The sequence below is a fragment of the Caenorhabditis briggsae genome (genome assembly GCF_000004555.2).
Source record: "Caenorhabditis briggsae complete genome, chrII, whole genome shotgun sequence".
Classification (NCBI taxonomy): domain Eukaryota; kingdom Metazoa; phylum Nematoda; class Chromadorea; order Rhabditida; family Rhabditidae; genus Caenorhabditis; species Caenorhabditis briggsae.
This window is the reverse complement of record NC_013486.2, coordinates 9,926,952-9,943,856: the sequence shown is the minus strand read 5'-3', so window position 1 is coordinate 9,943,856 and position 16,905 is coordinate 9,926,952. Positions and strand designations below refer to the sequence as shown.

General features: G+C 37.7%; 2 protein-coding genes and 2 non-coding genes across 4 annotated transcripts; all 4 read left to right on the top strand.

The window, feature by feature from the left end:
* Window positions 1–3,512: 3,512 nt before the first annotated feature.
* On the top strand, window positions 3,513–7,116 carry CBG02498 (the record flags this gene model as incomplete). The annotated part of the gene is made up of 12 exons (XM_045242539.1): window positions 3,513–3,760; window positions 3,877–4,104; window positions 4,227–4,584; window positions 4,727–4,861; window positions 4,907–5,169; window positions 5,220–5,389; window positions 5,434–5,771; window positions 5,813–6,063; window positions 6,111–6,480; window positions 6,705–6,841; window positions 6,889–6,967; window positions 7,024–7,116. 12 exons carry the CDS (start codon window positions 3,513–3,515, stop codon window positions 7,114–7,116), a joined length of 2,670 nt encoding a protein of 889 aa, XP_045092284.1.
* On the top strand, window positions 6,598–6,669 carry CBG28744. Its single transcript has one exon. It is a non-coding gene (tRNA).
* A 5,520-nt stretch (window positions 7,117–12,636) lies between the features above and the next one.
* Window positions 12,637–16,881, top strand: CBG02500 (the record flags this gene model as incomplete). Its single annotated transcript, XM_002630754.1, is given in 11 exon segments — window positions 12,637–12,722; window positions 12,766–12,943; window positions 12,988–13,047; window positions 13,096–13,164; window positions 13,167–13,233; window positions 14,641–14,746; window positions 15,848–16,014; window positions 16,059–16,250; window positions 16,298–16,370; window positions 16,418–16,751; window positions 16,798–16,881. Coding segments are annotated over 11 exon segments (1,416 nt in total).
* Window positions 15,737–15,810, top strand: CBG28157. Its single transcript has one exon. It is a non-coding gene (tRNA).
* Window positions 16,882–16,905: the final 24 nt, after the last annotated feature.

Sequence of the window (16,905 nt, the reverse complement as noted above, 5' to 3'; positions counted from 1 at the left end):
TACACTATTTCAACATTCGGTGCATTGAGTACTCTTTCTCTCTCTTTTTCTGTGGAGCAACGAGCAACTGGAGGAAGAAGCACAGCCAGTCACTCCCTGTCCCATCCCGACTCTCTTTTCCTCTTTTTCTCTAAAGTCTCTTCTTCTTATATTGTCACTAACCGAGTGCCTTGTTATCTAATGATCGGTTATTCATGGGAAATCGCTGAAAATGGAAGAGAAGGCTGAAAATATCAAAGAATGGGATGAGGCTTTTTGAAATAACATATCGATTGTTTTTTGGGTCATGAGGGTCCAAACAAAAATGATTAAACTAGATACACATCGTGTGAGAAAAAGAATGAAAATAGAAAGAAGAGGAGGAGGAAAGCCCCCTGCGATCTTTGGAACTTTTTTGGGTTTATTTGAGCAAATGACTTGGTTTTTTGAGTTGGTTTTTTTTTTCGAAATTCAAACGTCTTTAGTAGTTTTCCGAATAATTTCGGACGTATTGACCAGTGTGAAAATTCAAGAGTGTTGTCAAGATTAATCGTAGAAACATGTGTTTCTGTGGTGATAAAAATAAAATTCTGTGATTCGCCTCTCTGTTTATGTAACCAACTTTCTAGTCATCATTTTGACCCTAATTCGAAGGGGAACCCTGACCAAAATTTTTATTCAATTAAATTATTTTTGAAGTCGTATTTTCCTAATATTATTGCGAAAAAGATCAAAAAAATCCGTTAAAATTTTTAAAAATAGGTGGCGAATAGGGACGAGGATTTGAGTTCCCGCGCAGTGAGAAACCTAGGCCACGGCTTTTTTAAAGGACCGACTTTTTTTAATTGCCTCGTGAAAAAGGCGTCCCGCAACTGTGGCCTAGATTTCTCACTCCGCGGGAATTCAAATCCTCATCCCTATTCGCCTCGTTTACTTTCCACGGCATTTTTCGAGGATTTCGGATTTCTTGCGGATTTTTTTGCAACAATATTGTAAACTCTTGACACATTTTGATGAGATAAGTTTTTTGATCGGAGTCCCCCTTTAATTTGAAATTTCCGTTTTCTACTGAATTTTCTCAATCCCTAAAGAAAAACCTCCTATATTTTTTCAACTTTTCGGATGGGAATCCTTCTCTCTTTGCTCTATTTCTATTCTATTTTGCAATAATAATAATTTTAAATTGACTTTTTCAGTGATTCCTTCTCTTTCCAATCCATTCACTATTGTTGTTTTTTTTGCGGGTCCAACACAATCGTCATTCCATCATATTTTCTGTCTCTCGACCCGTTTAAAACTTTACACCTGTGCTATGTTTTTTTACTGGGCTCTGAACCAAATGGACCATCCTGTCAACAACGTTTTTTCTTTTCAAAACGAATTCAAGGCCTTCGGGAAAAGTCTTGCCGAGTCGGAAGGAAAACAAAAGGGTTTTCTCGGCCGATTTGCTTCCATGGAGTTCCATAAAATATTCATAGTGTTCCCTTCTTACGTCATCCTTGACTTATCTCCATTCCCAAATGATGTGTTCCATATTTTTCTGAAGTTCTCTTCGTGCATTTCTGTGAGCTCTCACATTCGTTTTCTCATACATATTCATCTCTACCCAAATCCTCTCCATCTAATGAGCTCATTTGTTTGCTCTTTTTGCCCTCATCATTATATAAATATATGGATAACATCTCCTTTACGTGCTTCTTCTCTCCGGAGAGACCGAACTCTGTCTTCTTGAGACGAATTCTGACTCATTTCCTTGATCCAAACACAGGATAACATGTGAAAAAAGAATGAATTCGCTTCCTAGTAAGAATAAGAAGAAGAACGGTGTGAGAAATGTGAGAAATCGAGGAACTCCCCTCCGGATAATCCGATATTTGCGTCTTCTTTTCCCCTCACACAGCTCGAATTTTTTTATTTGTTTTGTTTTTTTTTTCTGTCTCGGTGCCATCATCGTCCTTCCTCAGTTACCATCTTTTCGTCGTTTTTTTTTCTTCTCGAAAACAGAATTTTCGACCAACCAACCCTCGCCAAACGAGTCATTCATTTTTTGTGCTATGTTCTATTCTATTTTTTCCTTTTCCTTGTTCCGAAAAAATGCGACGCAAAAGGCTCATCTTCGCGTGTTTGTGCTTTTTTTTAGTGTTGGTTCTTCCTGATTCCCAGAGGAAGCTTGAAAAAGAATCCCAGGGTCGCGTAGGGTGCTTTTCGATCATCGAGACTGGTTCCGAGTTCGGAGGATCTAAGAAAAAGGCAGAACCAATTGTCGGAAATTGAAGTTGTCTGCTCGCAAGGCATATACCACTGAACCACCAATATCAACCCTTCTTCTTCTTCTGATACGTCTTCCTATTTTTGAGGCATTTTCTGAAATGTCTATTTTCAAAAAAACTTTAAAACTCACATTACTTTTCCAACGACTGTTATCCAGTCAGTAGCCCACTCGCTTCTACTCAGCCGCTGTTCAGCCGCCAAATATCCGTTCAGAGTAAAAGAGAGGTTTTACCGTGAAACCTGTAATCGAAGCCTTCGATTCAAAGGGCACTCTAACTTTTAACTTTGAGTTAGTTTGTTTCGATTCATGTTGAAGATATGAAAAACTTGTCAACTAACAAATTGTTTATCACAACATCACAAACGTTTTATCAGTTAACACATTTTTGATCTTTTGAATAGGAGCGGAGATAATTGAGCTCAAAGTTGACAGTGTGGGAACTTCTATCAAAGGTGTTACGGTAGCTAAAATTTGATTCCTCCGTTATTCTGAGGAAAAATCAAAAAAGCCATTTTTCCCCCATCTTTGAGTGGCTCGCCGACGGATCATCGTTGGCTCTCCACCGGTTTTCAGTCGCGACTGGCCCATTCAGTCAAAGCTGCTGCAATATTCTTTCCAGGATAATCAGATATAACGACACTTCCTCTTTTTCTTCCCGTCTCTATCCCTCTTAATTAGTCCAATTGTTTGCATAACAAGCCGTAAACCATAGATCAAGTAGAGAAACATCAAACGAAATTTCCAAATTTATAAACAAAACTGTATCCATTTTCATCTCACTATCTCCGTTTCCGTTTTCCTCACAAGACCTTCTTTTTCGATCAAAAAATATTATTTTCCAGATCATTATCACACATTCTACGTCTCCTGTCTATCCTCACTCTTCTGCTTCTGAATGTCGTCAGAAGTTCTCACAGTTGCCACGTCATCTGCAGCACCGCCTTCAGAAGGAACCAACTCCTGTCTCTCTTTCAGTGTCTGACTGTCTGCGTATTCCTATTCAGTACACTCTGCCGTAGCTGTCCATATATCTGCGTCCAAAGTGAAGCAGAGTACAAGAGAAAGACAAGGGGGTTTCCCCATCTCGTGCTGTGCCCCGCCTCGTCCTGGGAATTTCTGTGCATTTAGATTTTTTTCATTGACTTAAATCCGATTCGGGTTTAAAATATCTGTTATTCTGAAAACATCTCTTCTCTAGAACAGGTTAGAAACCAAAGAACCAAAACTCGAATAACCCTACAATTCAGAATACCCTAAAATCATGTCAGCCACCACAGAAGAGAAAAAGTTTCTTATCACTCCCACAAACATAGCGGACCTCGACATATCACCAGGAGCACATGCTAATCACACGTATGAAGGAAGTGATCCAGAAGAATCAGAAGATGTTGATATTCCGATGCCAAATGACACACAAAGTCTTTGTGTGTCAACAGAAAGAGGTGAAGATGAAGGAAGATCAATTACACCGAATAATATGGCATACGAGTTCATTCCGTTGATTTATAGGTAAAAGAACTTTTGAGTTTTCAATCAAAATTTCTGAATTCTTGAATTTCCAATTTTCGAAATTACCGGATTTCATGAAGATCTATGATTTAAAAAAATAAGTTTTCAATTTTCAGCGAGCCCGCTCTATTCAACATGCCAGATATCGCCTATAATCTTCACAAATCGTTTGCTGCCAGTGATACATTACTTCCTCATATGAGAGTCGTTGCGGATGAAATGAGAAACGCGTCAGCATCAGCAACAGCTGAACCAGAACAATCTGTATCACATGCACCAAGTGTGTTGACTGTAACAGCTCCAGAAGACAAGAATATGTATCAGTCGGACATTTCCATGTACGGGTAAGTACTAACTTGGATGATTCAATGCTAATCTGGAATGAATTTCCATTTGCTTCGGGCCCCCAGTAAACCCTTTTTTGCTTGATCTCATTGAGTTTCAGTTTGAAAATCTCAATTTTTAGGCGACAAGGCCATAAACCATCGTTTTCCACCCGAGAAATCCGCGAACAACATCAAAAAGTGCAACAAAAGTATCGAGATGTAACGAAAAAGGAAAGAAAAGAAGGGAAACCAACTGATCCTATTGATTTCGAAGGCATTCTGAATATAATCGGAGGATGTCGATGGTGGCAAATTTGGATTTATGTTCTTATTGCACTTCAACAGATTCCACACGCAATGTTCAATCTGAATGTGGTCTACATGATGTATGATCCAGAATTTCAATGCATGGTAAGTCATTTGTTTTTTTTTTTTGGATTCGGATTAGGATGCATTTCTAGACTTCCGGGATTTATGGAAGATTGGGTTGATGATAAGGTTTCTGACTAGAGATTTTTTGAATAATAAGTAAACAATGATCTGGGTATTATCAAGAAAAAAGAAGACAGGAAAAATGTTATATTTGAAAGCATTTCTAAAACTATATGTCAACAGATTTTCTAAATGAATCTAACTTAAGGTTCCTGGATTCAACGACACCAATGACACAACCGTTGAAACGCTTGGGCCATACATGTGGGGCGTAGATGACATCAAAAATATCTCATTTGTTTTCCCGAACGCTAATTCGGATGGTGCCTATCAACGAGACTCTGTAATTGTCCAAAAGTTTTAATCTATAGTTCTATATCGATTTCAGTGTTACTTTTACGAAAGAACAGAAGAACGGTACCGTCAACTTCGAAGAATGCCTCTTGATGTAGCTATGAGAGAGGCCTGGAAAGATGTGGCACCGAAAAGAAAGTGTCAATCGTATCATTTTGAAAAAGATGTCATGGTAGATACTATCGTTACGGATTTCAATCTGGTATGTGACAGTTGGTATGCAAAAGGACACGCCCACATGTTCTACTCAATTGGTTATCTGTTGGGATGTGTTTTGGGAGGGATCGCAAGTGATAAGTAAGCTTTTTTGTACCATGTGACTCTAATCTAACTAGTGTTTTTTTCAGGATCGGTCGAAAACCAACCATAATTGGTTTTGGTATTCTCTCCTCGATGCTCGGTGTTTTCCTTCCATTTAGTGACTATTATCCGCATTTCCTTTTAATTCGATTACTATCTGCCATTTGCAACGAAGCAGCTGATCTGGCTGCTTATACTCTTTGCATGGAAATTACAGGTTAACTTTCCAGAAATATCATAAATCGAATTTTTCAAAATTAGGGACCAAATACCGTGCAATGGTGGGATCGATGCTCCAAGCTCCCTGGGCGCTTGGATATGCATTGCTGGCTTTGATCGCTTATCTTACAAAGAGTTGGAAAACCATCCAGTTAATAGCTGCTGGTCTCCATTTCATTTCCATCATTTTTATCTGCTCCATTCCTGAATCTCCACGATGGTTGATGGTTCAGAATAAGGTATCAGACGCAGAAGAAGTGATTCGAAAGGCGTGTAGAGAACCTCCTTTCCCATTCAACATGTGTACAACTTCAAAATGTGGAAATCTTCCATCGGATTTGGAGTTGGTCTCTCATCGGGAGAGGAAGTTGAACAAAAAGGTACGAAACAATTTTTGATAGTTAAAAAACATATATTTCAGAACGGTGGAAAGATTGGATTCCTTGATCTATTCACAATGAAAGAGCTCCGTTATCGGACGATTTCTGTGTGTATCGTATTCATGGCTACAGCTTTAGTATACTACGGTCTTGTGATGGCTCTCTCAGATCAATCGGCTCCAGGAAGGACACTTTTCACTGGATATTTCCATCTCAACAACGGAATAGCAGGTGCCATTGAAATTCCAACACTTTTTGCATGTGTATGGATGATGCAGTTGGGAAGGAAGAAGTGAGTTTTTGTTTAGAAATCTCAGAAAAAAGATAACAACTTTTAAGGGCGCTTATGCTAACTCTGACAACATCTGGAGTATTCATTCTGATCGCAATGGTCTATATGATTGCTGGAAGATACATGTGGGCACTTGCATTCATGTATTTCGGAAAAATTGCGGTTCAAGGAGCATTCAATATTCTCTATATATTCACTAGTGAACTGTATCCTACTGTAGTTCGAAATACTGCCGTGGGAGTTACTTCCATGGTGGCTCGATTTGGATCCGGACTGTCTTCCTATATTGCCCTTTTATCAAATATTTCCCTTCCAATCGTTCCTATGATCATCTTCGCTCTTTTCTCTTTATTCGCTGGAATGTTAGTATTCGTTCTACCGGAAACCAGTGAAAAACCATTACCGGAGACATTAGATGTAAGTTTATCAGGTTGACATGTAGGTCGAATGTCTATGCTAACAAATCGGGCACTCTCTCCGTCTCTCACCGGGGCGAAACGTTTTTAATACACACAAGAAACATAGTGCATCAGATCCCATGTGGTCTAGTGGTTAGGATTCGTGGTTTTCGCCCACGCGGCCCGGGTTCGATTCCCGGCATGGGAAGTTCCTTTTCTTAATATTTTTTTTTCGATTTCCAGGACGCGATTACATTCCTGGAACCGACGAAACAAGTGAACTGCATGATGAGTCGATTCGGAGTTTTTGGTCATCGTCATCATAAAATGACAAAAAGTATTAGTTTGACAGAAAATCCGAGCTCAACCGATTTAACAGAGTGAGTTTTTAAAAGGTTTGACAACTGCAAAATTTATGAATTTACAGTATCAAACCATTGAGTCGACGATCTTCAGCAATTACAAGAAGGATGGCTGAAAGAGCAAGTGTTATTTATTCTAGAAATGTGAGCAAATTAAAAAAACACAAAAAAAATTAATTGTTTTATTTTTGTCATTTCAGGCGAGTCGAACCAATTCAATAGTACAAGATATTCAAGATATTCAAATTCCATCGGACTTCAAACTGCCCGATTTGGTATCCACTGACGAGTAATTTCCTACTGTAATCATCAATCAATTAACGAGCTTTTTCATGATTTTATTTCACATCTTACACCAATACGAGTAGAATTGTTCTAATCGGTTTTTTTTTTCATTCTAGTTTTTCATTTGTTTCAGTTGTTTTTCAATTTATCGGGTACGCTTCCAATTCCTAGTCATCATCAGACCAAAACTACCAGAGAATTTCGAATCCGGTATTTGTTCCCTGTTTAGATTATCATTCGCTTCAACTCAAAAAAGTGCCTCATCAATTTTATTTTCCTCCCCGTGAAATGGTATTTGTTGTTTTCTCATCTACTTATCCACCGTATTTTGGGGATTTCCCGATTTTTGCAATGGTTTGCAATGGTCACACTTTTTCAATAACACTGCTCACAGGGTTGAGTGAGACTAATGAATTTTTTTCAATTTCTTATACACTTAATTTATTTGGTTCTAATAATTACTATTTTCTAGGTCGAATTCGGAGTAATTAGGTCAGAAATTAGGTCTTTATTTGAAATATAGTCACGTTTTATTTTGTTAGTCAATATAATTTATTTTTATATAAGAAAAATGGCGGTGGTCGTGGCCGCAGGTCTAAGAACTACAGTATCCCGCAGGTCTAAGAACTACAGTAACCTGATTTTTTTTTACTTTTTCGATATTTTTCATTGTTTCGACTGATTTTCGAGTATTCTCTAGTAGATTTCATCAAACTAGTCGGAAAAGACAAATTCTTTATGCTCAATAATTGCAGAAGGAAAATCAAGTTATGGCATTATACGTATTTGTACAATTGCCTTGAAAACATTACTAAAAGCAGAAATCAACAATTCCAGATATCGTACTCTATCGCGAAGCTTTTCCAGGATAATTTATGAAACTTTGAAAATCAGGATTTATAACCTTTTATTCAGGTTCTCAATAACTTTTTGCAAATCCAGTAACTCTTTTGCACATTTTTTTAATTTCAAGGTTTAGGACTTCTGTTAATTTTTATGTAGGATACCAACCAGAGATGCACGGATGGACAGCGAAATGTTTTGTCCTGACAACGGAGAGAAAATTGAACGGAGCTCATCCACTATTTTTAAATGTCTCCTCATGCCGAGAACTTGCTGGTGAACGGACGTTCAAAACATTCTTTCAACGGACAACGGACAAATGACAGTTTGTGAAACTCTGATACCAACAGTCAGAATGAGCTTTTTGAACTGTCAGACAGCAGAAAACAGTGTCAAACAGAGAATTCAAAATCAGAAGGACCCACAAAAACCATAACAACGAATACGCCGAATCTTAAAGACGAACCACGAAGGACACCACGACAAACCACAACCGAAGAAAAACGCGCGCAAGGAAAGCAAAAAAGAAAAATATCACACAATAGTCAAGTTCACGAAGTTCACAAAGAAGTGTTGATGTCACGACATCGACTCGATATCTTTGGACCATTGCATTCGAAATCTGAAAATGACTTTAGTTATTACAATAGATTATAAAAATTTTTATCTTTTTGAAAATTCTGTCTAAAAATTTCGAAAAACTCCGAAATCAAAAGTCTGGAAATTGTTCCCCTTTCCCTTACCAATCAGTCTACTCCTATATTCTTCTCATCTCGATGCAAATCCTGTTCATCATGGAAACTGCGTCAGAAGCCATCCTACGTCTTGGAAGTCGTTGCATCCTGAAACCATGCAGCTCCTAAAATTTGAAAGTTTAAAACTCAATACCGATTTTCCCTTATTTTCTATATCCACGAGTTTTGCACCTATTTTTTATTGCTTGTTTCTTGATCTTTCATAAAAGCATAGTTGCCCAAATCCGAGAAAGTTTCGAAATTTGGTCAATCTCACTTTCAGCCTATTATTCTTGTCATCTCGATTTCAATCCTGCCCATCCTTGAAACTGCTTCAGAAGCCGTCCTCGAAGTAATGAAAGTTGGTGCATCTGGGAGACCGTACAGTTCCTGAAAGTTGAACATTGAAAAATCATTATTTCACAAATCTTGAAATTTCCTCACCTTTCAGCCGGTTTTGCTACTTCTTTCATCTTGCTTCGAATCCTGCCAATCCTCGAAACTGCCTCGGAAGACGTCCCTGAAGTTCTGGAAGTTGGTGGATCCCGAAAACCAAGAAGATCCTGAAATTTCAACATTGGCAACTGAATCCCCTCATGTTTTTTTTCCGGATCCTGAAAATTCCTCTCCTTTCAGCCTGTCTTGTTACTTCTTCCATGTAGGTTCGAATCCTGCGAATCCTGGAAGCTGCCTCGGTAGACGTCCACGATGCTCTGGAAGTTGGTGGACCCCTAAAAGAAAGCCCTGAACTTGAATGTTTGAAACTAGTACTGATTATCCCTCAAGTTTCTGAATACTGGACGGTGTCCCCATTTTGTTAGGCTTTCACGGAGGTCAGTTTAAATTTAGTTTGAGTTCACGATAAATAAAAATATTACACGTTTCAAAATATATTTGTGCTTGACCTAAATATTTGGAACAACGAAAATTAGAGAGTACTTTTTGTGATTTTTTATCACAAATGATCCTGGTCTACAATTAGCATTTTGAAATCAACTTAATTTTTAAAACACCTACAAATTGGAAGATACCGTACATGTCAATAAGATTTTTGGCCCTTTTGACCATTTTCAGGAGTCTGGAGCCCGGCTGTCAAGTTTCCGATCTTTAAAAAAAATTTTGAGAATGTAAAATAGATCCAGATTGGAAACTTTGCATTTACAGGATTTTTTTAAAATTCCTAGTTTTCCAGCTATCCGCCATTTTCTAAAAAGCACATTTTTGTACAAAAACGGACCAAAAAGTGTCTTTCAGAAATCGGCAAAAAGCCGAAAAACGGGAAATTCTCAAAAAATTAGGTGAATGCAAAGTAGACTCAAATCCGTTCCAATTCTCCATATCTGCCTCTTGGAACTGAAAAAAAACATTTGTCAATTCGAATAAATCACAACTGGCTTAAAAAGAGAAGCGCAGGATTACAAATGGCGCCGACGATCTTTATTTCGAAGAGCTCGAGAACATTCCATTTATCTTCATCCAACTGCTTTTTTTGGTTGGTGCGTATTCCGGAAAAAGACTACGAAGGTACTTCCTTTGGACGATTGGGTGAGAATGTTTTATCTTTCTTTTATTTTCAAAAGCTGAAAGCACATGAAGTGCATTCAAGAATTGTGCTGATTTCTGTCAGTCGTAGTTCTCTGTGTTTTTGTAGTTCTCTAGGGAAGCTTAAATCTACAATTTCTAGATTTCTTTCTCCAAATCTATTGAATTTCATATTTTTATTGGTGTCCACTATCATGCGTTTCAACCTTACCTTCATTGATCCTGTACACCCCCGCTTTCCGGGAAAAAAAACTAAATTGAATTTGAAAATGAATAAACTACGGCATTTCCGGACAGCTCTCGACGCCCTAATTATGGGTGCTTTGCTCTTATTCTAGAAACTTAAAAATATGAAATCGACTTGTTGTTTGTTTCAGTTTTTCAGAAAAGAGAGTAGAGTTTACTTCTTCTTCTCCCAACAAAAATCGTTATTCCTTTCTCATACACACATCTCCTTTCCCATTCCATTTGTGCTCCCAAATTTCACGACGGCTTCGGCTTCAATGACGAACAGCGCTCATAAAAAACCATTCTTCCCTTTTTTTCATCACTTTTTGTCCTTTGCTTCCGTTTGAACACACCGAAATGAGGCACACTCTATTTCTCCCCATTTAATCACTCAATACGCCTTCTTTTGCCAGTCTCTACTTCTTGGTCTTACTCAAATTCTTCTTCAGCCTTCTATTTGGTGATGTAAGCATGTTGGCTCCACGTCATCGTCGTCGTATTCGGGAACCAACATTCATCATTTTTCTTCTGGAGACTATTGCCAGGTGGGGGAAGAAAACGGGTATAATCTATATAGTAAAGGTTAAATTTGTTTAATAGGGTGAGAACTTTAAAAGTTGAAAGCATTGAACACTTTTTTGATAGTGTTTTCTGAAAACTAGTGTGCAATTTAAGAAACACAGTAATCGTTATGAAGCACAGTACTTGTTAGTTTCATGTGACAAGGTTTAAAACCTTTTGAAATTATAGAGACTATTAACTAGTGATGCAGCTGTTGTTGAGATCCCGATTGAATTTCCCAAATTTTTAAAATGACGAAAGAAATTTGATAAATTCATGGTTTAGATTTCTAAAGCGTAGTATTTTGTTCTTCAGTGTCTTCAAAAGATTGTAAAGAAGCATAGCGGATTTCCTGGAATAAATGGGGCCGGCTTATGGGCTCTAAATTGCAGTCATATGAGGTGAAAAAAGTGATCCATCTACGTTTTGATGGATTTTTTTAACAGAGATTCATTGTCGAAAAATTCTTTATACTACACGAGTAGTACAGTTTTCCCTTGGATTAGGTCGAAAACGGGTATATTTTTAGACATACGTATCTTGGAATAACGAAAACCGGTGGAATTATAATTTTTCGTTTGATTCAAAGTTACTGAAATTTTTAAAGCGATTTCTCAAGTCTAGATATTGTTATGATTGTCCAGAGATGAACGTCATGTTTGCACTCTGTTGGGATTTTCATGAGATAGAGCAACTTTGACAAGCGACAACTCAGCTCCAAGTTGATCAAATCTTTTGAAACCTGGTCAATTTACTAATGAATGATTTGAATTTTCGCAATCCAAATTTTAGCCCAGTACAACGCTTTACTCAAATGTTAGGCTAACTCAAACTTGAGTCGGGGGTTCATGTGCCATAATAATCCTTCAAAAAATTCTAATGGAAATTCGTAAAATAAAAGTCTTGCCACCCCTGAAAATTTTCAATCATAATCTAGAGCAGATGCCCTTCGGACACCCCCGGTGACCTTGAATCAACGCATTCTTTCTTTCAGAATCATTTTCAATGAGGAATCTCGCCGTCATCTATCCGAAGAAGAATACATCAATTGGTTTCTTCATCGCGTCTTCACTCTGGACTCCTTTCTCGAAATCATCTCATTCTCGATCATCTGCTTCTACATCGGTGGTGGTTTTCTGTTCCTCGCGCTCATCTGCTGCCATATTGTCGCCAGGTATCTCAAATTGGAGTGGTAATTAGCAGTTCTCGAAAACTTGGTTTGAACGGAAAGAAGCACTCAAAAGTGGTTTGAAATCGTACATTTTTCCTCAAGTTCATGAATAAACTATTATTGTCTGATGTGTTCCCTTTGCAACTATACGGTATTGTTGACTGGAATCCTTCTTTTTTGAACAGCGAAAAAAGAGAAAAACAACAAGTATGAATCGGTTGGGTATCCATACCAACGGACTTCTCATTGCGAATTCATCCTCCTCTCTTTTTTTCCCATTTTTCGGTTTCTTCTTCTTTTTTAGTTTGACTTCAAACTGTCGCCGTGGAGAAATTGTCGGCATAACTACGACGACGGAAACCAATCCTTGACAACATTCTCTCTTTTTTTTGACTTTTCACTGCATCGTTATTTTTTTTTCGGAAGTGACGTTGCAAATTCAGAATCCGATGTCATTGAATTTTTTCAAGTTCAACTGTGTGGAGCCAAAATGCAAGTTTCATGATAAGCTTCACTTGCATTGCGGACAGATACGGTAAAATTGAGAAATCCGAAAAGCTAGATAATTTTGATTTTAGCTGTCATTTCGCTTCGAATGACCCTCTCATCATATCCAATCATATTTCTGTTTTCCACCCAGAAAATGCAGATATCCCAGAAGATCGGGAATTATACCATATCGATGTTTCATGTGCATCTGACATGTGTCAATTCAATACTAGCAGTACTCATTGGCACTGTATCAGATGCCAAGCGGTATGTGATGTTTGTAGAATTCATGAAGAATCTAATTTTTCTAGGGGTTCGAGATTGTTGGTCTCCACTGTTGTCCAGTTCCCACATCACCTCCAAAACTTGATGTATGTTTTTTAACACCTGTTTAATATCAAAACCTCATATAATTACAGTGTTGTGCTCGTCCGTTTTGTAAACTGAAGAAAAAAGCTCACTTTCATTGCAAGACCTGTGATCAGGTATAATAACATTTTTTGAATACCGTAAAACCTGTATTGAAGGGCCCTCCGAAAAGGGCTGGGAAAAATTGAAGAGAAAACAGAGAAATTTGTTGAAACCCCTTTTTTTTGCTGAAAAACTGGCTCCATTTTTGTGAAATTGACAGTTTTGTTGAGTTTTGGACGACAACTCACCGATTTTTTCAATAAAAAAATTTTAGTAAAAACTGCCGGAAAAATAGAAGGGCCCCCTCTAATTAGAAGGCCCCTGTAATGGAAAGTCCCTCCGAAGGTAATAGAAGAGCCGGCCCTTTTAATGGAGGTTTTACGGTAATATCAAAACAAATTTTTCAGGGATTCTCAAACAGCACAAAACTTCTGAACCATTCTCATCGTCCCACGACAAAGGTCAAAAGAGTTGTGGATAAAAAATCTCCAAAGGCACAAGTTGAAAATCTGGTTCCAAGAGACTTCTTCGAGATCAGAGAGCCAATACGATTCACAATGCAAGAGCATTTTGGAGGAAGTTCCAATGAGGAATAGACAATTTGATGAATTTACATTTTTGAATTTATGAATGTGGATTTTAAAGTATTTAAATTTTTCAGTGTTCTTAATTCCTGCAATTTAGATCATCTTCCGGCTTTGTGAGTTTTATTACGAAAGATAGCGATCTGCACACATGTCCTTGTGAGAAACTGGCAAATACCCTTTTCAAAAAAAAAACGACAATATGCCCGAGTAGACTTTGTAGTACTACGACCCCCATAAAACTATACGACTTGCTCTCTGTGAGCACTCTTTTCCTATCGGACCCTTCTTATCGTTGGGGGTACACACTGCGTGAACAACAACACAATAACTACAACACAATCGATCTGAGATCATCAGAAGAAATAGTATGTCGAATCGAGAGAGTGTCTAGAGAAAGAGTCAGTTGTCTTTGCTCTTCAGAAGTGTCTCCGTTCTGTATCCTGACATGCCATTTGATGATTCGAGTAGATGAAAAAGTAAGGAAGAAAGGAGCCAAAGAACTTTTCTTTTTTTTTTTCTCCGGTTGCCATCAAACTGAGCCTTCTCCGATTTTATTTATTATTTTCTCTCTCCACCTTTTTTTCTTTTTCTCAGACTTTTTTTTGTGATTGAACTCTCAGTTTTTTTACAGCAGGATGAAATCCAGGGTATTTCATCTTTTGATACTAATTGCTGCTCTTTTCGTTGGAGGTGAGGTCAAAAAAGAAAATTCAAATACCGTAAAGCCTGTTATAGAAGGACTCTATAAGTTTTAACGAAAATTAAGTTTGTCTCGGTTCTTTTAAAAGATACAAAAAAGATTCCAACTGATAAGTTGTTTTTCAAACTATCGGAAGTGTTTTATCAGTTAATGAATTTTCGATATATTTTATAGGAGCCGAGATAATTGAGTTCAAACTTGACAGTGTGGGATCTTCTATGAGAGCATTTAGGTAAATAGTAATTTTTTTAATTAATAAATTTCAGCCAACACATTGGGATGCATGAAAAAAGTGTGTGGTAACAATGCACAAAATGAGTTCCGACGTTGTCCAGATACCGATGGATCGTGTGGTAATTATCACACAGAAAGGTATCACTTTATTTACATGATAAAAAAGATAACAAGATAAAATAAATAAGTGGTTAAACATAGAAAATGGCATGATCGATTTCTTTTGTACATCGCTCCCTACTTCTCACCAATTGAGATTCACTAGAAATCACTATGCATCGTAGAAAAATTCCAATTAGAAATAGGATGATACCTAGAACAGTAAGAGCGCTCAACTTGATTGTAATTTGCGCTCCATTGACAAGATCATTATAAAAACCAGCAAAGAAAATATGGAATAAAGGAGATAATAAACAGAAGAAAAGAGTTTGAGTGAATAGTCTTAATTTCAAACATCGAATTGCATAAATTTCAAGAAACAAACCAAGAATTGTGAGAAACGGCCATTTGTCGTCAGGTACATGAGCCAGAAAATCAGAATCTTGGAATAGAGTAAAGTGAATAAATAATTGAAATATTGAGATTAGAATTGACTGTTGATACAGGTAAATCAATAATCGATCAATAACAGCACATCGTTGAAGTAATGGAGTATCTGAAATGTAGTCGTCAGTTTCAGTTTTTAAAAATATAAATTTTGAAATAAGATAAAACATATGAACTCACCTTGAAATGCCTTATCAAAATTTCCATACAAAATATAGACAAGCAACTGAAAATCAGAAATTTCCAACTTTGAAACAGTAGCAATGGGCCGTTTCATTTTGTTCTCTTCTCTTCTTCTTCTCCTTCAAAAACTCGAAAAATGAGTTGACTGGAGACGAGGAAAGAAGAGAAGAGATAGTGGTGATATCACACTCACTCACTTTTCACTTAAAAAAAACAAGATGGGACACATGGCTCCTCGACGACACTCTGGAATCATTCTCTAGGCCGTCGTATTACGTTACAAATATTTGGTTTCAATAAATTTTGGTCTAATTTGAAAATTTATCTTATCAGTTATTGACCTATACTTTGTTCTTGTCCTTCCTATCATATTTTTCTTGTCATCTCTGATGTCTATCGGCCGCCATAGCTCAGTCGGTTAGATCGTGGGTCTAATAAGCCCAAGGTCGCAGGTTCGACCCCTGCTGGCGGCAATTTTTTTTTCAATTTTTCGAAGTTTCAAACTTTCAGATCATCTGGAGAAATTATTGATGGAGTCGATGTGCGATGCCATGTTGGGGAACCGATCTACGCTCCGATTGAAGGAGAAATGTACTTTTGGAGACCTTTTGGTGGAAAACGAGAGAAGTCTTGTGCAGACCACGGAGTAAGAATCGAGGGAACAGGACAGTGGCAAGGTGAGAGGGATTCTAACTTTTACCAAAAACTTGAATAGTTTCAGGCTACGCAGTTCACATTTCTTCTGTGAAATTGTCCTTCTACGGAGGGCATGTTGAGGTTGGAGACGAAATTGGAGAAGCTTTGAATCGGTACTGTTTCAATGATCGAGGACAACATGATGTTGAACCCCACGTTGAGATCAAGTTATACAAAGAAGGAAAACTGATTGATCCAACACATCATCTTCAAAATTGTAAGTGATTCATGACATTGTTTCTATTTTCAGAATATGATTTTCAGGTATGTGCACTGGTCAAATTTGCGAATCTAACAGTCGGAACACCCTTCTCGGAGATCCATTCAAAACTGACAAGTGAGTTTTCTATTGGTATCTTGAAAATTACGAATTGAAATTTCCAGAAGATTCAACGGAGTTCGTGGATGGGATATTGAGTGTCAGATGATCAACGATGACAATGAAGATTCTCCACGTGTCCCAATGATTTACTCTCCAATCGCTGGAGAAACTGTTGGAAGAATTCGTCTGTTCACTGATGGAAATGGAGCTTATACAGGATGTGATAACGATGGAATTTTTATCGTTGGAATCGACGATTGGCTGGGATTCGAGGTCAGACTGTACAATGTGAAGGCGAGATCTGATATCGGATTTGGAAGGAAACGAATTGTACAAGGAGAACCAATTGCAACCAGACTCGGTTGTGATAATAGTCCGGATAGTGTTTTTCTGGAGGTGAGAGATTTGAAATTTGGGCTTCTTTCGGAATCAGAGAATTCAGGTTCGTTTCGAAGGACGAGTTGTCAACATCACTGATATCATCACCGCGGACAACTGTAAAATGCCAAACTTCCCTGTATTTTGAGTTCGTAAATGAAAATATAGATTT